This window comes from Schistocerca cancellata, chromosome 9 (assembly GCF_023864275.1).
Source record: "Schistocerca cancellata isolate TAMUIC-IGC-003103 chromosome 9, iqSchCanc2.1, whole genome shotgun sequence".
Lineage (NCBI taxonomy): Eukaryota > Metazoa > Arthropoda > Insecta > Orthoptera > Acrididae > Schistocerca > Schistocerca cancellata.
In genome coordinates this window covers 205284198-205309799 of record NC_064634.1, presented here as the reverse complement: position 1 = coordinate 205309799, position 25602 = coordinate 205284198, and the positions used below count along the sequence as shown (strand labels likewise).

The following is a 25602-nucleotide window of genomic DNA, read 5'->3' as shown; positions in this document are numbered from 1 at the left end:
AACTTGACTAGAAGAAGGGATCGGTTGGTAGGACATGTTCTGAGGCATCAAGGGATCACCAATTTAGTACTGGAGGGCAGTGTGGAGGGTAAAAATCGTAGAGGGAGACCAAGAGATGAATATACTCAGCAGATTCAGAAGGATGTAGGCTGCAGTAGGTACTGAGAGATGAAGAAGCTTGCACAGGATAGAGTAGCATGGAGAACTGCATCAAACCAGTCTCAGGATTGAAGACCACAACAACAACAACAACAACAACCTCTAATTCCGAAAGCTCTGTCTCTGCGTGTGTGTGTGTGTCCTAGTGCTGCTTTGTAAGTACTTTTTTTGTTACATATATGTAACTGAATTTTCATTTGTGATAATTTTCTCTTCATATAATAGATAAGCTACGCAGTGAGACTGTACATACATTCAGATTTTAGTTTTTCACACTATGGGTATGTGAACATAAATTAGAAGTTATATACGTACTGCTAGGTTACCCTAGCAAGTACACCGTATCATTGCTGCATGCAAGCCCTTGATATGTGTCTCCTCACCCCCTCCCAAAAAAGGAGGCAACATAGAGCACAAGTAGTTTGAGTAGAAAAAGATGGGACACAAAAATTCGCCATGATGTTTGCAAATGAAACACCCATGTATTCATTTGAAATAATTTAGGAAAACCATAGAAAAACTAAAGCAGATGGCTGGGTGGTGATTAGAACCCCACTCCTCTGGAAAGAGAGTCCAATGTCTTAACTGCTGTGTGTCTCTTCCCTTGGTGCTGCCAAGAAAAGCTGTAGCATTCATTTATTGTCATGATCAGAATTAAGATTGTAGTGTCTGTTTAAGCATGTCATCAACTAAGAAGCTAGATGGAATAGAATTGCCTGTACAAATTAATTTTAAATAGACTACTAGGGACAAACTTCCAATCTACAACCATGTGTTGCAGTATCCTACTAACAGCACCTTCTTTAATTACAACTGAGATTACTTGATCATTCTATTTCATATCTCTATAAATTGTTTCAACACAATACTTTGTTTTTACTTTTTTACACTGTCAATCCTCTTTCTTTCTTGATGTCTGTCTCAATATTCATGCATCTTTTTCCAGACAGAATTTCATTATAGATAACTGATTCATCTAAAAAAAGGTATGGGGTTGCTATTTACATTGTCTACCAGATGGTTAACATACGACATGAACAGTAATCATTAACATATAACATGAAGAATAAGGGTTCCAAATACACTTCTTTGGAACATGTCTGAAGCTACTTCTACACCTGTCAATAATTCTACATCAAGGATAACATGCTGTATCTAACCCAGAACCATTCAGGAGTAAGCTATGGAGCAAGTCCTCTGTCTTCAGAGGAATGACCATTGTTAGATTAGGCATCGCCTTAGACATGAGTGTATATACTTATAGTGCAGTGTTTGAAGTGGGGAACAGGTCTTTTTAACACTTGAAAACTATTATAATGGCTGCATTAGGTCAGGAACACCTATATCAATTTACAACAGATTAGTGCAGGATACCTATATGTTTATGGCATGTGATGGTGTCTTGAGGTGCTTAGTGTGCTTAAAAGTTCTGAATAAATGAAAAAAATTCGAGTTATAACAACACTACAATACCTTCCTTGCAGAAGGGGGCAGAGAGAGAAAAAGAGAGAGAGGGAGAGAGAGAGAGAGAGAGAGAGAGAGAGAGAGAGAGAGAGAGCACTGTTAAGTGATGTGACTGAAGATCATGTGGGATCAGAGAAATAAATGTTTAAATAATTTTCTTAATGAAAATACATTATGTTTTGAAGCAGACGCTTAACAAAGGCATCTGCCATTCTAGCAAATTACCAGACTGAATAGCGAATTACCGTACTGCTTTTCAGATTGCAAAAGCATTGTGCAGTAACACTGAATGAGAGTTTATAAATATATATTTTGGTATTTACAGCGGAGCATATAGCTCCTAAGAGACTTGAAAAGTTGCACTTTCATGAGAGATGCCATAAATCATTACCTATTGCACATGAGATTGTTGCAATTGTGTGTTAAGAGTGTGAACATAGGGTGTGATGAGTGTAGTGACTGGTACAATAATTTTCATTTGCAGTTGTACTCTCAAACATCGTCAATTCAAAGCCTTTTTGGGAAGACATGGGATGCAGTTATGGTGATGTCCCATAGCACTGGGAAATATACTGGCCGAGTTGAAGTTAAGACATGAGAGATTTTTTTAACCTTTGGGTGAAATAGGTATAGTTACATACATTAGTGGTGAGGCTGTTGCAGAATTGAAAAATCAACAGTGGGTATCACAGTTGGTCTTCCTCTGGGACGTTACATACCATATGACTGTTTTGAATTTAGCATTGCAGTATAAAAACATGCCAATTTCAGAGATATATAACTGCATTCAGGGATTAAAGATGAAACTCTGTGGAACAGACAGAGAGGAAAAGGAAACACTGTTCATTTCTCCAAGGTGTCATCTTTAATTACGGAACACAGAAGAATTTTGTATGGTATCAAAATAAACTCATTGTTCTTCTCCAAAAAATTGAGATTAATTTTCAGGACTGAAAAGTTTAAGGTCTTTTCACTTCCCTTTTCAGTTGAAGCTGACAATGTGGAATCTGAGCTACAGTGGAAGTCTCTCTTAAAGTTTTGTAAGAAATTTCTTCAATATAAATTCCAGTACTCCAAGTTGGAGCATGGCAACAAGCTACCAACACATTGCGGAAAAACAATTACTGGCACGAATGTCACACAATGGCCTAGGATACAACTGAGCCCTATAAATTGACTTAAATGAAAACCTGGACTACGAAATGAAGTATAACCAGGAGCCTGGAACATCACAAGCCTGTAACAGCCTGGAGCAACAAAATGTATTGTATGGGAAGCGATAAGTGTGGAACAGACTTGATGGCTCTCAAGAAAGAAGCTGCACAGGAACTGTGTCTATAGAAATGGAAGACACTATGTCGGTTCCATGGAGCCTCAGAAGCAAACCAATCAATAGATATTGGTTTAATGGTAAAGAAATCACTGTGTATCAGTCTTGTAGATTTTAAATCAGTCAACCCCAGAATCTTACTTGTACCAGCAGACACCAAGAAACATGAAGTCACATGTATAAGTTTTGGTTAATTCCCCCATCGAAGAGAGTGATGATAGTATGAAATGATAATTAAATCACACCCTAGCTGCAAACAAGTGTTGTTATACATTATTTGGGACATGTTGAAAATGTGTGCCCCGACAGGGACTCGAACCTGGGATATCCTGCATCACGGGTTCGAGGCCCGGTTGGGGCGCACATTTTCAACATGTCCCCAATGATGTGTATCAATGCCTGTTTGCAGCTAGGGTGTCGATTTAATTATCATTTCATTCTAGAGAAGCTGCACGGTCATCAATGGTATCTGTTCTTTCGGGAGCAGATTTCCCCACCATGTTATAGTTCTGGGTGGAGATTTTAATTTGCTGGATATAGACTGGGAGACACAGACGTTCATAACGGGTGGCAGGGACAAAGAATCCAGTGAAATTTTTTTAAGTGCTTTATCTGAAAACTACCTTGAGCAGTTAAACAGAGAACCAACTCGTGGCGATAACATATTAGACCTTCTGGTGACAAACAGACCCGAACTATTTGAAAAAGTTAACGCAGAACAGGGAATCAGCGATCATAAAGCGGTTACGGCATCAATGATTTCAGCCGTAAATAGGAATATTAAAAAGGGTAGGAAGATTTTTCTGTTTAGAAAAAGTGACAAAAAGCAGATTTCAGAGTACCTGTTGGCTCAACACAAAAGTTTTGTCTCAAGTACAGATAGTGTTGAGGATCAGTGGACAAAGTTCAAAACCGTCGTACATAATGCGTTAGATGAGCATGTGCCAAGCAAGATCGCAAGAGATGGAAAAGAGCCACCATGGTACAACAACCGAGTTAGAAAACTGCTGCGGAAGCAAAGGGAACTTCACAGCAAACATAAACATAGCCAAAGCCTTGCAGACAAACAAAAATTACGCGAAGCGAAATGTAGTGTGAGGAGGGCTATGCAAGAGGCGTTCAATGAATTCGAAAGTAAAGTTCTATGTACTGACTTGGCAGAAAATCCTAAGAAATTTTGGTCATGTCAAAGCGGTAGGTGGATCAAAACAAAATGTCCAGACACTATGTGACTAAAATGGTACTGAAACAGAGGATGACAGATTAAAGGCCGAAATACTAAATGTCTTTTTCCAAAGTTGTTTCACAGAGGAAGATTGCACTGTAGTTCCTTCTCTAGATTGTCGCACAGATGACAAAATGGTAGATATCGAAATAGACGACAGAGGGATAGAGAAACAATAAAAATCGCTCAAAAGAGGAAAGGCCTCTGGACCTGATGGGATACCAGTTCATTTTACACAGAGTACGCGAAGGAACTTGCCCCCCTTCTTGCAGCGGTGTACCGTAGGTCTCTAGAAGAGCGTAGCATTCCAAAGGATTGGAAAAGGGCACAGGTCATGCCCGTTTTCAAGAAGGGACGTCGAGCAGATGTGCAGAACTATAGACCTATATCTCTAACGTCCATCAGTTGTAGAATTTTGGAACACGTATTGTGTTAGAGTATAATGACTTTTCTGGAGACTAGAAATCTACTCTGTAGGAATCAGCATGGGTTTTGAAAAAGACGGTCATGTGAAACCCAGCTCGCAATATTCGTCCACGAGACTCAGAGGGCCATAGACACGGGTTCACAGGTAGATGCCGTGTTTCTTGACTTCCGCAAGGCGTTCGATACAGTTCCCCACAGTCGTTTAATGAACAAAGTAAGAGCATATGGACTATCAGACCAATTGTGTGATCGGATTGAGGAGTTCCTAGATAACAGGACACAGCATGTCATTCTCAATGGAGAGAAGTCTTCCGAAGTAAGAGTGATTTCAGGTGTGCCGCAGGGGAGTGTCATAGGACCGTTGCTATTCACAATATACATAAATGACCTTGTGGATGACATCGGAAGTTCACTGAGGCTTTTTGCAGATGATGCTGTGGTGTATCGAGAGGTTGTAACAATGGAAAATTGTACTGAAACGCAGGAGATCTGCATCTAATTGATGCATGGTGCAGGGAATGGCAATTGAATCTCAATGTAGACAAGTGTAATGTGCTGCGAATACACAGAAAGATAGATCCTTTATCATTTAGCTACAAAATAGCAGGTCAGCAACTGGAAGCAGTTAATACCATAAATTATCTGGGAGTACGCATTAGGAGTGATTTAAAATGGAATGATCATATAATGTTGATCGTCAGTAAAGCAGATGCCAGACTGAGATTCATTGGAAGAATCCTAAGGAAATGCCATCCGAAAACAAAGGAAGTAGGTTACAGTACACTTGTTCACCCACTGCTTGAATACTGCTCAGCAGTGTGGGATCCGTACCAGATAGGGTTGATAGAAGAGATAGACAAGATCCAACGGAGAGCAGCGGGCTTCGTTACAGGATCATTTAGTAATCGCGAAAGCGTTACGGAGATGATAGATAAACTCCAGTGGAAGACTCTGCAGGAGAGACGCTCAGTAGCTCGGTACGGGCTTCTGTCAAAGTTTCGAGAACATACCTTCACCGAAGAGTCAAGCAGTATATTGCTCCCTCCTATGTATATCTCGCAAAGAGACCATGAGGATAAAATCAGAGAGATTAGAGCCCACACAGAGGCATACCGACAATCCTTCTTTCCACGAACAATACGAGACTGGAATAGAAGGGAGAACCGATAGAGGTACTCAGGGTACCCTCCGCCACACACCGTCAGGTGGCTTGCGGAGTATGGATGTAGATGTAGATGTAGATACCTTCATATATAATGATGATAGTATTGTGCACAGAACAAGACACAATGTAGCAAGTGAACACTACAAGATCATCTTGGGAGATTGTAACGCAAAAATAGGGAAGAAAGGTAACCTTCGAGGGGACTTTTGTAAAGTACAGCTTACATGACAAGAGCAATGATAACAGCATTAAGTAAGCTAATTTTGTGACTGCACAAGACATGTTTATAACTGGTATTGAATTTTATACAGGAAGATGATATATACCAGTAAAGGGTCTTGGGTATTTCTGTATGGGACGACAGTGAACCAAATTGACCACGTATTTGTAGATATAAGAATACAGAAGTGGATATAAAATGTCAAGATGGCAAGTGATGATGAAGGTGTATCAGGCTACTTTCTTGTCAGGGAAGTGATGATGGGAATGTGGAGCACCAGAAAGGGTAAAGGAATGCAAAAAGTCACTTGATACACTGAGGAAAGCATTAGCAAAAAGAGACTCTTTCAAGATCGAGCTGATCAACCATTTTGAAGTACTGGAGAATAAAGAAGACAGAAATACTAAGATAGATCAGAACTTGAAGGTAATTGCAGATGCAATTTAAGAAACATCCCAAGACAAGAAGCAATTCCGAAATGAGTTGAGGGAAAATGAGTGTGGTTTGACAAGCAATGTGAGGAAGCTATCCAACAAGAGACAATGGACTAAATTGCTATAGGTGCAGAGTAATATGCAGGAAGAAAGAAAATCAGAACTGGAAGAAATACGATGCCAAACACGGGCCACACTACGGAAAGCAAAAAGAAGATATATATGAAGCATCATGGCAGAAGCTCACCAAGACTTCCTTGGAAATGTATACCAAGAAGTAAAAAAGTGAAGAGGTTAAAAGGAGGATCAAATCACCCACACAAATTCATTAAAAGACACCAGTGGATGGGTGCTAATGGAAGATCAAATGATTCCGAAAAGATGTATGGAATACTTTAGGGATTAAATTGTGAAGAATCAAGACAATTACTTGAGTTTAATGACCCAGTAACAGTGGATCGAGAATATTCCACATCCACTAACAAGGAACTCAGAAAATGGATCAGAAACCTCAAGAATGGCAAGAGTCCAGGACAGGCTGGAATCCCTTCTGAACTTCTCAAGGCTGTAGATGAAGCCCTCTGCTGTAAAACTCACAATCTAATTTAGTTAATCTACACAAAACAGGCAGCACCACAGGAATGAAAGGTAACTGTGCTTTGCCCCGTATATAAAAAGAGAGATAAATCAGTATGTGATAACTGTAGGGGCACAGAACTACTGAATAGCTGCTACAAGGTCTTTTGCAACTGTCTACTAGAACAAATCCTGTCAACAGACATACAATGGAGAGTACAAGGACGTTTCCAAACAGGACAATAAACCATGCAACCACAGACCAGATTTTTGTCTTAAAAGGAATTAAACCCATGACAGAATTTGGTATATCAAAGAAAGTAGTCAAACTTTTAGATATATGCTTCAATGACACGAAATCTAACGTTAAGGTAGGCAATAAAATAATGAAAGTTTCCAAGTGGATAAAGGATTAAGACACGGAGATTGCTTATCAACTGCCCTTTTCAATCTGTCACTCCAAAAGGTAATGCAGGTGTTCAAAAAAGATAACTTCCAGTGTGTTCAAATCGGCAACAAAAATGTCACCTTTCTGGTCTTCACAGATGGTATTGTCCTAACAGCATGCACAAAAGAAAATTGAAAGAAAGCATTCAGACCATTGAATTAGCAGTATTTGCACTACAAGTTAGAAATGAAAAAAGTAGACGAGTACACAACCATAGGAAGAAAGCTGCAAACTCCTAAGATCCAACAGTGAACTGTACAAGGTAAATAATTCAAATATCTTGAATTGATTTTTACTAAAGCAACATCAAATGAAGCACAGATTAAGGCAAGACTGCTGGCGGAGGAATATGCTATTACCCGGTACACCTGGTATTAAAATGTAGAAACATATCACAACTACAACTAAGACTACACAACATATTAATAATGCTAACAGTACTATATGATTATCAAGCCTGAAGCACCCAAAAAACTAGACTGCTTACATTTGAGAGAGCAGTCCTCAGGAAATATATGGACCAGTCTGAGGCTCAACTATAGCAGAATGGAGAAGGCACCACAATACAGAATTAGAAGAACTATACAAGGAACTTAACATCATCACTGGAGTGATGAAAAGCAAGACTTCAACAGGTTGGACATATAATGAGAATGGAAGAAAGAAGATGGCCTAAAACTGCAAGGGCTTTGACTCCACCAGACAGCAACCAGTGGGAAGACCTAGGAAGAGTTGCATGGATAGTGTCAGACAAGACTTGCTGCAGCTGGGGTAACTGGAGACAAATGGCAGAAGACAGAAGCAGATGGAGAATCTTAGCTGTGACACTGAACAGTCATCTGGGCCTCATAGCATAAAATAAAGTACGATAAATTTATAAATTTCTATGACTTGACAAGTTAGCAGGTATGATTATGTCAATGTTAGGATCTACATACTAGGTGTGATCAAAGAGTAACGGGAATCTTTTAATTTTGCGGGCTTTATAAATCCTAATTTCAAATTGTATCTTGTTGGTATATACATTGCTGATGTATGTTTGAATTCTCAGCTGTTTTGAATTAGTTTATTGTTGACAGTTGAAAAGATTTTACCTATTTTCAAGTGCTCAGCAAATGCTGACTTTTGAAAAAGATGGTTCAAAGAATTTGTGTTAAATTTTCCTTGAAAAATGTAAAAAAGTGCTGTTCTGTATTCAAAAAGTTGACTGATTTTTGGCGAATCTACTATGAGTAAGAAAAGAGTTTACAAATGGTATAAAGGCTTCACGGTAGACTGAGAAACACTAAAGACTATGACTGCCCTGGATGCCTTAGTACATCAATTACGGATGACAATGTGGAGGAAATAAAGAAAATGGTTCTGAAAAATTGCCAAACCACCACCAGAGAGGTTGCAGATGATATTGGCCTATGCTTTGGCCCATTCCAAGCAATTTTTTCAGATGTTTTGGGCATGACACATGTAGCAGCGAAGTTTTTCCCAAACTGTTGAATTTTGACCAAAAACGGTATCATGTAGACATTGCTCAGGAATTGCTAAATAAAGTCAACAATGATCGAGAACATCTACAGAAGATTATAACACTTGACAGAACATGGATATGACATTGAAACTGAGGCCCAATCATCCCAATCGAAACTGCCTGAAGAGCCAAGACCGAAAATATTCAACAAGCCTGATCACATGTGAAGGTTCTTCTCACTGTTTTCTTTAATTAAAATGGGACAGTGCATCATGAGTTCCTGCCTTATGGCCACACGATTAATAAGGAATACTACTTGAGAGTTATGCACCATTTGTAAAAAGTAATCTGAAGGAAATGGGCAGAATTGTGGCGAAACCACTTGTGGAAATTGCATCATGACAACGCTCCTGCTCACATCTGTATGCCTGTTCATAATTTTTTTGGCATAAAACAAAACTGTCACATTACTTCAGCCACCATAATCACTGTACATGGCCCTCTGAAACTTCTTTCTATTTCCGAGGTTGAAAAGAACCATGCATGAAAGGATGTCATTTTGGCAGCACTGATAAGATAAAAACAGAATCACAGAAGGACCTGAACACCACAACAAAAAGTGAGTTTCAGAAGAACTCTCAAGATTGGAAAAGCACTTAGCAAAAGTGTATTGTATCTGAGGGGGATTACTTTGAAGGGGACATAGTTGATAAATAAATAAAGAGTTTTTTAAGAAAAGCGTTAGCAGTTCTTTGAAACTGGAACAAGACATTGATGCTTTAGTGAAAAGCAAAATAGGTAATATTCACTGACATTCTGTGTTTTTAAGTTTAATATTTGAATAAAATGGCATGAAATAAAAGTTGTTGTCAATTTAAATTTCGTATTCATCATAAAGCTGCATCAGCCTTAAGAAATATCATGTTTTTCATTTCACCAATACATTAAAAGAGATGTGAGTTTCATTTCACTGTAATTTCTATTAACACAAAAGTCTTAGAAAATAAATTTGCCACACAATGCATTAATTGCCACTGTGAAGTGATACATCTCTGAAGAACATGACATTATCGGCAACAGAATAAAGTTGTTGACAATACAGGGCGTTTCAAAAAGAAAGAGCAGATTTCAAACATTTATTTCTCAAAAACTACAAATGATAGAAACACAATTCCAACGGTCCTTCACTCAATATGAGTACCAAATGTTACACAACAAATATCAAAACTGTACCTCAATATGAGCACCATTTGTTACACGACAAATATCAAACCGGTATCTCATTTCTTGCCACACACGACGCAACTGGTCTTTAGTTACCGAATTCACGGCCGCAACAATTCGATGTCGTACCTCTTGAAGAGTAGCGGGCATAGGTGGGACATAAACACAGTCCTTTATGTACCCCCACAAATAAAAATCGCAGGGAGTAAGGTCTGGTGACCTGGGAGGCCACAGACGATGACATTGATCTTGTGCTCCTGCTCTTCCAATCCACCGTCCTGGAATGGTGTTATTTAGGTACCGTCGTACAGGTTCAGAGAAGTGTGGTGGGGCGCCATCTTGCATGAAGATGAAGTGATTTGAATCTTCCTGAAGTTGAGGAAATAGCCAGTTTTCTAACATGTCCAGGTAAATGGTTCCTGTGATAGTTTTCTCCATGAAAAAGAAAGGTCCATAAACTTTGTTTACCGAAATTGCACAAAAGACGTTAACCTTTGGTGAGTCTCTTTCATGTTGAATAACGTCCCTCGGAGTTTCACTCGCCCAAATTCGTACGTTATGCCGATTAACTTTACCAGAAATGTGAAACGTTGATTCGTCTGAAAAAATTAATCGTTCGGCAAAATTGTCCTCTTCCATGTCCTGTAGAATTGCAGTTGAAAATTCGAACCTTTTGTTGTGGTCGTCAGGACGCAATGCTTGCAATAACTGCAGTTTGTACGGCTTCATGTGCAGACGGTTACTCAGAACGCGCCATACCGTTGTTTTAGACATGTTTAGTTCGTGACTTGCCCGTGTCGTGGATTTTCTAGGGCTCCTTTCGTAAGCTGCACGGACACGCTCGACATTTTCATCCGATGTGCGTGGACGACCCGTGCTTTTTCGCTTGCAGATGCAACCATCTTCTACTAATCTGTGATGCCACTCATAAATTTGCTTATGACGAGGCGGCTGTTTGTTGAATTGACGGCGGAATGCACGTTGCACACCAACAATGGACTCTAACTTTGCAAATTGCAGCACACAAAATGATCGTTCCTGTGGTGTCGTCGCCATTTTCCTACAAACAAACGCCAGCGCCACTGCGGATTTGCATGGAACTTCTGCGCGGACCATTGAAAAACTTTGAACCTTTCTCTGACAAGAAACGTTTGAATTGTGTTTCTATCATTTGTAGTTTTTGAGAAATAAATGTTTGAAATCTGCTCTTTCTTTTTGAAACGCCCTGTAGTTTCTATCGCAAAGCTACCCAACACTGGTTTCATCCTCTGTCCTTTTTGCCAGGTCTCTCAACAGGTATCTAAAAGACACAGAGGTGTTTGTGGCGTCTGTTCCTCACTGTTTGGTGTCCCACACTAAGCCATTGTGTTTTGAGGTGGCAAACTGGTTGAAGTTCCTGCGGATTACATGTTGCCAGTTACCAGCCATGTACCACCATCGCTGCCTAACGAAAATCAGTACAGGGCAAGTCATAAACACTATCTGGTTTTGAAAATAATTCCACTTCCTTACTACATCACTTGTTCACTGCTGCTTGTCTCTCAACTTCTTTTGTTGACAATCACTGTTGACATAATGCAATAATCCATGTGCAACCACAAATTGACATCCTTCTTCTTGGCATCACAGGACATCTCTACATTCAATGAAAGGAGTATACTTGAGATAAGGCTAAACACACAAATGTTTAGACAATTCAAGGAGAAATGTTGGCATACACAGGTGATGTAAAACTTTTTTTATTTGTGTATTTCCATTATGAATGGGCTTTCAAACTGCTTTTTATAAATAAATTTCTTAGAGGGGACTTAAAATTAATTCATGGGTTGTCTACATCTACATGGATGGCCTGCAATCCAATCATGAAATACAAGGCATTCATATGTGGAGTGTGGGAAGAAGACTACCTCTGTGAGTGCTGTAGTTATTCTAATCTTGTCCTCATGGTCCCATGTGAGTGATCTGTAGGAGGTCAAAGTATGCTCCTAGAGCCATAATTTAAAGATAGTTCTTGAAACTTTGTATATCCTCAAGAGTCTGCCAGTTCCATTTCTTCAGCATCACACTAACAGTCTCCCACAGGATAAACAAACCTGTGGTCATTCGTGCTGCCTCTCTCTGTATCAACATCCCAGTTAGTCTTATGCGGTTTGAGTCTCACGCACTTGTGCAGTATTCTAGAATGGGCCGCGTGAATGATCTGTAATCAGTCATCTTTGTAGACTGATCACACTTTGTCACTATTCTATCAATAAATCAAACTCTACCACCTGCGTTACCCACAACTGACCCTATGTGATCCTTACATTTCATATCACTACACGGTGTTACACCCAGATATCTGTATGAGTTGGTCAATTCCAACTGGGACTCACTGATATTATACTATGTTTTTTTCTTTTGTGAAGTATACAATTTTACATTTCTGAACATTTAAACAAAGATGCCACTCTTTGCACCACTTTGAAATCTTATCAAGATCTGACAGAATATTTAAGAAGCTTCTTTCAGACAGTACTTCATTATAGATAACTGCATAACCTGCGAAAGTCTGAACTTACTATTAATAACGTCCACAAGGTCATTAATATACAACACGAAGAGCAACGGTTCCAACACGCTTCCCTTGGCACACTCGAAGTTACTTTTACATCTGACGATAATTCTCCATCTAAGGTAACATGCTATATCCTCCCTACCAAAAAGTCCTTAATCCAGTCACAAATTTCATTTGATACCCCATATGATCAAACTTTTGATAGTATGTGTTCATGTGGTATTAAGTCAAATGCTTTTTGGAAAGCAAGAAATACTGCGTCTATATGACTACCTTCATCCAAAGCTTCATTCAAAGCTTATCTTTTCACACTATGACTTGTGTTGAAGCATTCAAAACTCTTTGAATGATGGCAGTAAGACTGTGGAATATATGTTTACCGTTTACTTATTAAAACTTTGAGATACACTTGGGAATACGTTTGGTTGTCATAGTTAAAAAATGTAAATAATTAATTAAAAAAACAGTTAAATAAATAGTTGAAACTTCCTGGCAGATTAAACTGTGTGCTGGACTGAGACTCAAACTCGGGACCTTTGCCTTTCGTGGACAAGTGCTCTACCATGTGAGCTACCGAAGCACGACTCACACCCTGTCCTCACAGCTTTACTTCTGCCAGTACCTCGCCTTACCTCGCCTCCTACCCTCCAAACTTTATAGAAGTCCTCCTGCGAACCTTGCAGAACTAGCACTCCTGAAAAAAAGGATATTGCGGAGACATGGCTTAGGAAGTTTCATATCAGTGCACTCTCTGCTGCAGAGTGAAAATCTCACTCTAGAAACATCCCCCAGGCTGTGGCCAAGCTGTAAATGTAGGTTTTCCTTTCTTTAATCAGTCTTCTAAGTTAAGTCCAGGCTCAGTATTGTCTTGTGTGTTCCTACATTCTTTCAGAACCCAAACTGATCTTTCATGAGGCTGGTTTCTACCAGTTTTTCTGATCTTCTGTAAATAATTTGTGCTAATACTTTGCAACCACATCTTATTAAATGGACAGTTCAGTATCATTCACATGTCAGCATCACCCTTCTTTGGAAGTGAAATTATTACACTCTTCTTGAAGTCTGGGGTATTTCACCTGTTGCGTATCATGCAGACCATGTGCAACAGTTATATCATGAGTGGCTCTCCCAAGAATATCAATAATTACGGTGGAATGTCATCTACTCCAGGGGCATGTTTCATAGTCTGTCAGTGTTCTGTAAAATTCTTGTTGCAGTTTACTAGCTTTCACTTCATCTTCATATACTTCCTCTTCCATTTATAATACTGTCTTTTAAGTTCATTTCCCTTGTATAGGAATTCTATATATTCCTTCCACCTTTCAGTTTTCCCTACTTTGCTTAGTAACAGCTTGTCGTCTGTGCTCTTGATATTCATAAAACTATGTAGCTCTTCTCCAATTTTCTCTTCAGTTATCAAGTACAGTATAATCCTGCTTCTACACTCCTGGAATTAACATTTTTCCACTGCTTATTGCTCCCTCCAAATTTTCTATTTTCACAATGTTAATTCACCCTCATTTTTGTATTAACATATATATAGATTTTTCCCATGGCTTACATTTTATGAAACAATGTTCATGGAGAAAAAATTGACGTAGTTGACATAAAATGACGCTGGCATGGCATTGGCCTTTGAATACTTTTTACAATTTTTTTGCGTTTAACTTTCTTGGCAGCAGCAGTGTGCTCTCTAAGCAGGTATGAAACTTTCTTGGAACCACTGAGCAGATCTGCATCAGCAAAAGTCAGAATAATGTGCGCTTTTTCTCCTGCCACTGCCAAATTCTACTTGGTGTGGTGGCTGATAGGAGTAAACAGGTTTGTTTGAATAAAGATATCATGGCCAATCAAAATCGTTTTCATACTGTCTCTAAGGAGTATGTGTGGCTCCATGATCATCACGACATCTTTGCGTTACTCAAATATACATTTGTTGTTTGGCCACTTGCAGCACTAGTTGACATCTCTGCTTCCTTTGTGTTGCACAAATGTTTCTGGTTTAAATAATACACTGCACCAGTTACGTATTTTGTCATGCTTAGCATAATGCATTTTGAGAATTTATTCTCACTGTCAAGTACAAATATTTATATAAGTGTTTTTTGTGATGTTTCAGCAACATTTTGCATCCTTGCATTTGTCATCTAGCCAAACCTACTTTGCCAGTTTGCACTTTCTGTCAATCTCACTTTTTAGACATTTGTATTCCCTTTCCATTGCTTCATTTTAATCACCTGTTATCCACGCAGTGCTGTTCTACCTATTGATCATCTGCTGTCCTCACTTATTACTTCTCAAAGCTACCCTATTGTCCATGTCTGACCCTGGATATATTTTGTAGTTAATATCTAGTTTTGAAATTCTATTTCACTGTTCAATAATCTATTTGATATCTTCCATTGTTCACATGTCTTTCTCGTGTACACAACCTCCATTCGCAAATAAGGCTGTTCAATTACATCAAGGATACTGTCTCTTTTCCTTCTTGGCATTATTTCTGTGCTGGTCTGCCTTAATGAACACCTTACTTCAACTTTAAAGTCTCTTGGGCATGCAGCTGGTTTAATTGATAGTTGTAGAATGAATTTTTGACAGCATGACGTGCCATCATCATCATCATCATCATCATCATAAGGTTACTCACACTGACTGACATCCCAGACCAGTGGATGCAATACATATACCGGACATATTCCCTGGAGCACATGATATGCTGGCCGCAGTGGTGGAGGTAACTCACACTTGCTAATTAGGTTCTCACAGAGCTGGATTTTTATAACCTCCTTGTGTACACAGTCCCAACAAGGGGATGTGTTGTGCACAGTTTTTTAATCTTCGTATTTCACTTTGTGGTTGGTTTTAAGGCAATAATAAGCAACTACTGATTTTGAGAACAAAGGCTTTTGTGACAGCACTGTTGTATATAACATTCTCAGACTTCCTGCCGCTACAATTCATGGAAAATCTCAAGCTTTCAATGATTACCTCCTTCGCCTTCATCAGGAGTAACTGACAAACACGATGAAGGAACCATCAATAGCTTGAGGTTTTATCCTCGGTTGATGCGGTAACATGTCTGAGAATTTTTTATACAATTACTGATTTTGTGGGCTGCTGGAGGTGTGTCCAAAATGGTTCAAATGGCTCCCCTAGACTTAGAACTACGTAAACCTACCTAACCTAAGGACATCACACACATCCATGTCCAAGGCAGGTTTCGAACCTGTGACCGTAGCAGCAGTGTGGTTCCGGACTGAAGCGCCTAGAACCGCTCGGCCACAACGGCCAGTGTCTCATTTGTTTTTCACACACCTTTCTTCAACTGGGTGAATGATTTGTCTGACATATTCATTCCCGCACTTTCACGGTATGTAATACACTCCAGATTTCAGGAGTCTCATGTAGCCTGTTACTGTCCTTGAAAAGGATTTGGTCTTTGCTGGTGAATGACACACATTTGATATTTTGTTGTCATAAAATCCTACTGATTTTTTCAGATATACTGCCCATGTGTGGAAATTAGGCTACAAGCACGCATTTGCTTCCTCAAAGGGAATGAAATGCTAAAGCAAGTCAACAAGCTTGATCAGCTGCGAAGCTGGAAACAACACTTTCTGAGCGCACTTACCTTTCTGAAAAAGTGTCACAACATCCACATTCTGCCAACCTTTGCCAAAATCATACATCATATCCAGACACCAGCAGCGAACTGATCACCAGAGAGCCAGCCTGGCTCTAGTGCACAAACAGATCAGAGACAAATGCCACCAACTTGACTCCACAGAACGCGACCTTTTTGCCCTACCACTATAATTGTTGTCCTTGCTTGCTCCCCATTACTTGTGTGTGGGTTGAATGTTCATCCTGGATGCAAGCTCAGCGGACACTATGAAATGCTTCTAAGAAACAATCTTCAAAATTCAACTGATTAGCATGAAAAAAGCTAAAACAAGAGAATACACAGAACATCATAAATATTGTTGAGAAAATGACGCTGTATTGTCTGTCCTTGCGAAAGGCTTAATCTTTGCGCCAACACCAGCAGCACTAATTGTAACAGAAACCATCAGCAGAGTGGAACATGTTGCTTCCACTCAACCACTGAATATATTGGAAACATGCCGCCTAGACATAACACATCCAGACAGTAAAGCTGCACTGCATTCTCTGTACGACGATCCAGACATTTTCATCCTCCCAGTGGATAAGGGGAACATAATCGTTTCACTAACAGTCGCAGAATACAAACAGAAAATGAACAAACTCCTACACAACGCAGCTCACAAGTTGACGACAGGCCAACCAGCCGGATGCAGCACAAGGCAATTGAACTTCTCAGAAGCCCTTTTACATAAAAGACAGCAAGAAATGTCAGCCATGTGCTGCCATACCAGCTAGGCTCTATGAGCTTCCAAAGCTACACAAAGAGAGCACACCTCTGAGACCAATAATAAGTATGACAGGAGCACCACTGCACCAGCTTACAAAACACTTGACATTCATTTTGGCTCCATTGGTTGGCAAATGTGAGCACAATGAGAACTTGGCTCAGTTTGTGGACCATTCACAGAAACTCAGATTGGCGGCACACATTTCACTGTCAGTTTTGATGTCACCTTTCACCAGAGCTCAATTCAAGGATTCGTTGGAACTTATTAAAAAGGGCTGTGGCCCTCATTCACCAATTTTTTCAATTTTGTGCTCACATCCACATATTTTCTTTTTGAGTACATTACTATGAAGAGACTGATGCGTGCCTACGGGTAGTCAATATATACAGGGAAGACTGAGGACATGGCACTAGGCTCAGCACTCATAAAACAATCTTTTACAGATATGTTGACAATACATTTGTCATTTGGCCTCCTGGGAAACATGGGCTTCAAATACTCTTGCAACATCTGAACTATTAAATTCAGTTCACCACTGCGGTGGAGAAAAACAGTCAGCTCCTGTTCATGGATGTTCTGTGTCGCGAAAACCGGACAGAACACTGCGACACAACATCTGTTGGAAGAAAACCACCTTCACACCTCTAGCTGTCACCACCCATCACAAAAGGAAAGAGTGCTACACATGCTGATCCACAGAGCTCAAGTGACCTCTGATAAAGAAAGCCTAAAACCAGGACTGGACCACCTCAGGGATGTGTTCCCGAAAAACGGCTGTAGTGGCCACCAAATTCAATGTGCCATCAAGCAAAAGCCCACACCACAGCCAACACCTGATGAAGGTCAACTGAAAAAGATAGCCTATATTCCATATGAAGGAACATTATCTGAGAAATCCAGTACAATTTAATGACAACAAAATATCAAATGTTTGTGCCACCCACTGGCAATCTTCAAATCCCTTTTAGGGGCAGTAAAAGATAACTGAGGCTCCGGAAATCTGGAGTGTGCTACATACCACTCAAGTGTTGGAATGCTTGTGTTGGGCAGATCACTTATCTAACTGAAGGAAGGTGCACAGAAAACAAATAAAACGCTGACCTCCAAGCATACAAACATACAAAAATTGAGCAGAATACATCCCACTATTGGGACTGTGTATACAATGAGGCTATCTAAATCTGGCTACACGAGAAGCTCATGAACAAGGACAATGGATTTCAACTTAGGTCTTGGTCCCCACTGTGGCCAGCACATTGCATAGTCTGTACATGGGCTCATATATATCTATATATTTTTACTGTTGGTATGTCGATAGACATACAACCAAACACAAACACACACACAAAATTCAAGCTTTCGCAACCAACGGTTGCTTCATCAGGAAAGAGGGAAGGAGAGGGAAAGAAGAAGGGATGGTATGTTGATAGAGACACTAACAAACACAAACACAAGCACACACACAAAATTCAAGCTTTCACAACCCATGGTTGCTTCATCAGGAAAGAGGGAATGAGAGGGAAAGACGAAAGGATTTGGGTTTTAAGGGAGAGGGTAAGGAGTCATTCCAAACCCGGGAGCGGAAAGACTTACCTTGGGGGGAAAATGGGACAGGTATACATTCGCGCGCGCACGCGCACACACACACACACACACACACACACACACACACACACACACACACATATATATCCATCCGCACATAACAGACACAAGCAGACTCCTTACCCTCTCCCTTAAAACCCACATCCTTTCGTCTTTCCCTCTCCTTCCCTCTTTCCTGATGAAGCAACCGTGGGTTGCAAAAGCTTGAAATTTGTGTGTGTGTTTGTTATTGTTATTGTTTCTATCAATGTACCAATGCTCTCATTTGGTAAGTTACAGAATCTTTGTTTTTATTTATATATATATATATATATATATATAGTTATTTGCTGTTTTACTACTTCCGAGAACTGCTGCCATTGATCTTCCTGCTTCCACAAAGTGCTATGTGACTTGAAAACATATTACAGGTATGATCAGTTCCCGCACATTTGCTGTTCTGGTGTGCTTCTGGATTGCAAAAGTTTATCATAAAATGGGAGATGGTTGACTACTGAGAAAATTTTAGTGCTGCTTGAAAAATCTGGATCCAAAATTAACGATGTTGGTTTTGAGACTGATGACAGTATTTCTGAAACAGATCACAATCTGCTTTTCTTCTCCATCTTATAAGCAGGGGCAACACAAAGAAGTTGAAAAATTGTACAACTCCGGAGGGACTGCAGCAATCACTGTGGCACAACTGGGATGCATTAATGACAGAAATGAGAACAGCGTGGAATGGAATGTAGAAACAGACAGATGAATATGAAAGATGCACCAATACTTTAATTAGTTCAAACGAAAAACTGTGGAAGGCGATGAGTTGGACTGGCAGTTTTCAGTAAATTGTGAACCAATGGTGCAACAGCATGGAAAGAATACAAATTAGATGAATGGTGAGAAAGACTCTTAGAACTCTACCGTGATGGCTATATTGTGCATTCTATAGAAGGTATTTTTATTTCAACATGGAATTTTATTTATTTAGAACTGTTAATTCAAACAGTATATTTCACAGTCACTGCTGACACAAAATTTAAAACACAGTTACCATCTGATAAAGTCATTAATATATATAATTATATCTCAAGTTCTTCAGTGACAGGAAAGGAAAGGAAAGAAGGGAGGTTAGGATTTAACATCACTCTAATGTCAAAATCAGTGTAGATGGGCACTAGGCTACACTAGCCAAGGAGGGAAGGGAAGGGAGTATTGTCCACGACCTTGTTCAAATAATGTTCTGGCACTTGCCTTTAAGTGATTTAGTGACACAGTAAAACTTTATATGGGTGGTCAACTAGGGATTTGTTCACCTTCTAGAGCAGGTAAATTTGAATAGTCATTCAGCACATATGTGGAATACCAGACAATATTGTTATGTCAATGAATTGTTGCTGAATGCCATCTCTCACACTACTAGCTGTAAAACAAAAGCTTTATTTTTACAAGGAATCTCACCCTTGCGTTCTTCTTCTTGTTCCAGAGGCACAAGTATTCCATCATCATCATCACGGTAACCATAGTAATCAGCATCAATATCTTTCATTAATTCTGCTCTTGTCTTTCGAGGCGGAGGTGGAGGTTCCTGTTCAAATAATTCTCGAACACCTAAGGGCACACAAACATTATAATGCAGACTGTGTGAATGCTGAAGGTCAGCACTTAAAATTGACTCAAACAGAAATTTAATGCAGTGACAGACCTCCTGTCCCCATTAAAAACTGTATACTTTGTAATATACTCAAAAAGTTTTTAGACTAACAACAAAACAAAGAATAGGGCTTAAAGCCCTGTTGATGAAAAGGTCATTGTAAATGGATCACAAGTTTAGAATGAGGAAATTAACCATGTACTTTTCAAAGTATCCTGAACAGTGAAAGGTACTGCAAAGCAAAGAAAAAGAAAAGAAATTCTCAAAATGAACATTATATAAATTGAGGACAAGATGATAGTTTTAAATAATAAAAAGAATATGCATAACTAAATAAAACAACACTTAGATAACTTTTTACCATAGAAAATCACAAACAACAGTTGTACATTTTGAGAAGTTATTTTATTTAGACAACTAGTTCCGCCATCTCTGGCAATGCCACCTTCAATAATGCATTACTGAGATGCTGAAAGTGCTTGTCTAAATAAACTAACTTCTAAATCATATGGCTGTTTTGGCAATTTTCCTTTGTAAATATCTGACCAGCCACAATGGACCAACAGAGACTTAGATAATTTAGTTAATTATCTGGATGTTCTGTGGATCATAATTTTGACATCTCACTAGATATCAAATGAGACAGTTTTACAACCAAATCAGGAATTGGAAAAAGGAGTTCACTCAAAGTTTTTCTGAAATCGAGTTACTGGTAGCATGGCACTCTGCAACACAAGATGTATTGTTCTGTAGAAAAACGAGGCAGATCCAGTACTTATACAAGAGGTATCTGTCCTGCGTAGTTTGAAAAAGGTTACATATCCTTTACAGAATATGGAACTGCCACCTTCATAAAATAATACACTTGTACCAGAATATCACCTGTCTTTCGATAAGTGTTTCTAGAAGTGTAACAAGGAACAGAAGAACAGAAACATCAGCTTCAACATTGCCTCATTTTCATCCATTGGTAAAACTCAGTAAACCAGGAACAGTCATAACAAGAGAATTCGCTGATGGACTGTGTAAACATGTGTTTGCACTACATTTGCCAGCAGTCCAAAATACTCACTATCTATGCTACCAAGGTATCCACAAGGATGTGTACTGATTAATGCAAAGAAGCTTGAAGATATCAGGTAAGTAATGAAATATATTCCCCATTAAGTGTCTGATTTTTATGTTGCTGTTTTGGAATGAACAAGAACCTCGGAGCACACTGGGTAAAATATTGCAGTGTATATTGTAACTATGGTATATAAATATACTGTATCATATAAACTTACATTCTGAAAGTGCCCAAGTGTTGTTTTGTACACAAATAGTGTAATACTTATTATTTGTCGTATTCATTGGAAAAAGGTGTTAGGTCCACCAAACAACTTGAAGAAAATATGTCACTTTTACTTGAACACATTTATTTTACTTATTATGCTATATAAAATATTATGTTTAAATGGTACCTCGGTTTTTAAAACATAAATGGTATAATAAATCCTTACTGTATCTTATTCAATGGAAGAAAGGGATGGGGTAAGTCCACCAAACAAATTGCAAGAAACATGACATTCTTTACATATGTTTTTGGATGGGGGCCACCTTTAGCAAAACACAATTTTGTTTTTTAGCCCAAACATGTTTCACTGCAGTCGCAGCATCAGTGTTTCTGTTTTATTTTATGGCTCTTTACCAAATTGTGTGGTTTTCCTGATATACTATGTTTTTACAGTGTCCATTTTCTTTTACAGTTTGTCATGTTTTCTTTTTTCCTCAGAGGAGTTGTTAAGGAGATATAATTTTAATTTCCGTTTGAAGTTAGTTTTATTATCCATTTTTTACAACTGGGCATGTGGTAAAGATTTTCATGGCTGAATGTCTCATTCCATCCCTCATTCCTTTCTGCACCACGGAAAGGCTGAGTGGTGGGTAGAGTAAATAATTTCTCCTTCTAGTATTATATTTATGATAGAGCATATATGATAAAAGAAACAACTGCAAACAATAAGGAGATGAAAACAAAAACAAAACCGAAATTTATGGTGGGTAGACATAACAATATTTTGTCAGTTAAGATGGATATTTTGATGAACCGTACAATCATTTTAAGATTTTTATAAATGTTTGGACAAGTAAAAGAGATGAGTCAGAGGCAATAATATTCCATATGTAATATCAGATAACAGCTTAAACATAAAAGCTACAAACATTCAGCTTCATCTCTGTACTGTAAAAAATTCACTAAAATGATGAACAACAATGACACTGGAAAAACAGACACTGAAACAAGCTGGCTTTAGAAGTGGATACAGCACACTGGACCATTTGCGAGCTGTGCAAAAAATTACAGAACATGTCACTAAGTATGAGATACCACTTTGCCAAAGATTCACAGATTTCGAGAAAGATTTTGGATCATTTTCGTCAAAATATATACTACCAGCCCTTGAGAAATAAGGCCTACTAGTTTTCTGATGTAATAAGTACATCAGTGCTGCAGCCTCCATTAATTTCAAACTTGGAATTAAAAGAGAATTGTAGAAAGAAGATTACAGTGGCAATCCATGGATATCCTATTCAAGTAAGCTTTTTATTCAAGTAAAAAACAAAAAAAAAGATAGCTACTATTTTCTGGGACAAAATACACACGCTTTTGTTTGATTTCATGGAACACAGGTCAACAATTATTGTTGAACATAGACTGTGGAAAACCACCCAGGATAGTCCACCCCATCACAATGCATGTCGTCACACTATTACCTGTACCAAGGATAACAGTCACCATTTCTGTTGGGAAATTCTAACTGGCAATCCTACACTCCAGACCATATATCCAGCAACTATTATCTCTTCTTGCATTTGAAACAATGGCTTGGTGAACAATGGTTTGAAGATGATGATCGCTGTTGTCAACTAGTGCAGAACTTCTATGCAGAGTGGTTGAACGAGCTAGATGAACAGTAGTAATTACTAGAAAAGAGAGGGAAAACAGGTAAGAGAACAGATGAGAGTGATGCACATATTTATTATATGGAATCCAAAATTTTTGGGACTGGTGCTGCCACCTGGAAAGTAGGAGTAGTAGATCTTTGCACTTCTAGGTGGCGAGAGCTGCGTATCTGATGAGTCAGTGTGCTGAGTGGCATTCAGCTGGGAGGGCGTGTTGTGTGTCCACAGTGATTTCTGTAATACTCTGTGTTTCCTGCGTGGTGATTTTACGATGGATCCGTGAACAGAACAGCGTGTGTGTATCAAATTCTGTGCAATTCTCAGCAAATGTGCTACGGAGACTTGCAATGATTCAACAAGTGTTTGGAGGACAGAGCATGAGTCATACGCATGTGTTTGAGTGGTGTGCTCAGTTCAGGGCCGCCCGTACAGACGTCAAATATGATGCTCACACTGGAAGGCCCGTTAGCTGCCCAACGCCAGACATGTTTGCCAAACTTCAACAACTGGTTCATGCGGATCGATGTCACATCATTCAAGACCTTGCGGATGAGGAGGGTATTGGTTATGGGACATGTCAACGAATGCTGACTGATGAAATGGGGCATGCATCGTGTCGCCACAAAGGATCTTGACTGGCGATCAGAAGGCACAGCTTGTTGGAGTCTGCACGGACCTTCGTCAGACCGCATCTGATGGTCATACCTTCTTGTTACGGGTTATCACCGACGACGTGAGCTGGATTTATGGTTATAACCCAGAGACAAAGCAACAATCGTCATATGATACCAAGGGAATTGTGCACAAAGAATTCGTCCCACCCAACCAAACAGTGAATTCCATGTACTACTGTGACGTTTTGCAATGGCTCCGTGAAAATGTGCGGCAACGACTGCCCGAACTTTGGCGTCAAGGGAACTGGCTGCTGCATCATGACAGTACGCCATCTCAAGTCCTTGCTCACCAACCTGGCAAAAAACAACATGGCGGTTGTACCCCAACCACTGTACTCGCCAGATTTGTCACCTTGTGACTTCGCACTATTCCCAAAACTGAAACTCAAGTAGAAAGGCCATCGGTTTGACAATCTAGAGAGGATTCAAGAAGCATTGCTGGCAGTGATAAACACCCTCAAAGAACAGGACTTCCAGAAAACGTTTGACCAGTGGCAGAAGTGTTGGGACCAGTGTGTACGTGCAGATGGGAAATACTTCGAGGGTGATGGTGGCCATTAGTCCAAAGGTAAGGTTTACAACAGATGGCAGCACCAGTCCAGAAAATTTCGGATAGCACCTCGTGTGACTAATCAAAATGGAATGGAGGTATATGGGACATGTAGCTACCAGATGAATGGATAACCGATGGCTGAATGATGTTCTTTATTCCCTTTCAAGAGATAAGAAAATACCAAGATGGCGATCTAATGTAAGATGGGTTGATGACATTACAAAATATGATGGGACAGTGTGGCTCACATCTTCAGTCAGTAATATTTGGGAAAGTATGGAGGAGACCACTGTCCAAGGGTGGATATCAAATGGATGATTTATTCCAATTGGAGAAGTAGTTTAGAAGTATTTACATGGTAAAACAACATTTACTGAAACAAGAAGGGCCAAGAGAAACACAATAATAGTCAAATACCATGTTGTTGTTGTTGTTGTTGTGGTCTTCAGTTCGGAGACTGGTTTGATGCAGCTCTCCATGCTCCTCTATCCAGTGCAAGCTTCATCATCTCCCAGTACCTACTGCAACCTACATCCTTCTGAATCTGCTTAGTGTATCCATTTCTTGGTCTCCCTCTACAATTTTTACCCTCCACACTGCCCTCCAATACTAAATTGGTGATCCCTAGATGCCTCAGAACATGTCCTACCTAGGTATATACCATAGCACTACAAAATACAGCTAGCTATAAAAAAAATTGGAAGCAGTGAAAGTTCAATTAATAACAGTTAATTTCACAGGATATTTTGAAAGAGGAATATAATGGGGTAAAGCATGCAGTTATAGCAGTACTGGCACAGATCTCAATACGACTTCACAGAGATGCGATTCCTGCATCACAGGGACAGTTTGCTATTTAGAAAAAAATAAGGTTGAAGCTGTGAAACTCGTCTACACCTACATACGTAGTCCACATGATGCTGTGTTGTACACGGAGGAGTGTACCTTGTATACTACTTGTCATTTCCTTTCCTGTTCTACTCACTAATAGAGTAAGGTAGAAAAAACCATCTACATGTCTCAGTAGAGGTTCTAACTTCTCTTTTCTTACTGTCATGGTCCTCACATAAAATGTAGATTGGCAGTAATAGAATCATTCTGCAA

General features: G+C 39.3%; 1 protein-coding gene across 1 annotated transcript in view; it reads right to left on the bottom strand.

Annotated features, from left to right (window-relative positions):
* Nucleotides 1–25602, bottom strand: part of LOC126100648 (pre-mRNA-splicing factor ISY1 homolog) — a 73259-nt gene that overhangs the window by 11747 nt on the left and 35910 nt on the right. The window contains exon 5 of the mRNA XM_049911276.1: nt 20133–20282. Within this exon, the coding sequence (XP_049767233.1) occupies nt 20133–20282 (150 nt within the window). The remainder of the gene's footprint in view (nt 1–20132; nt 20283–25602) is intronic.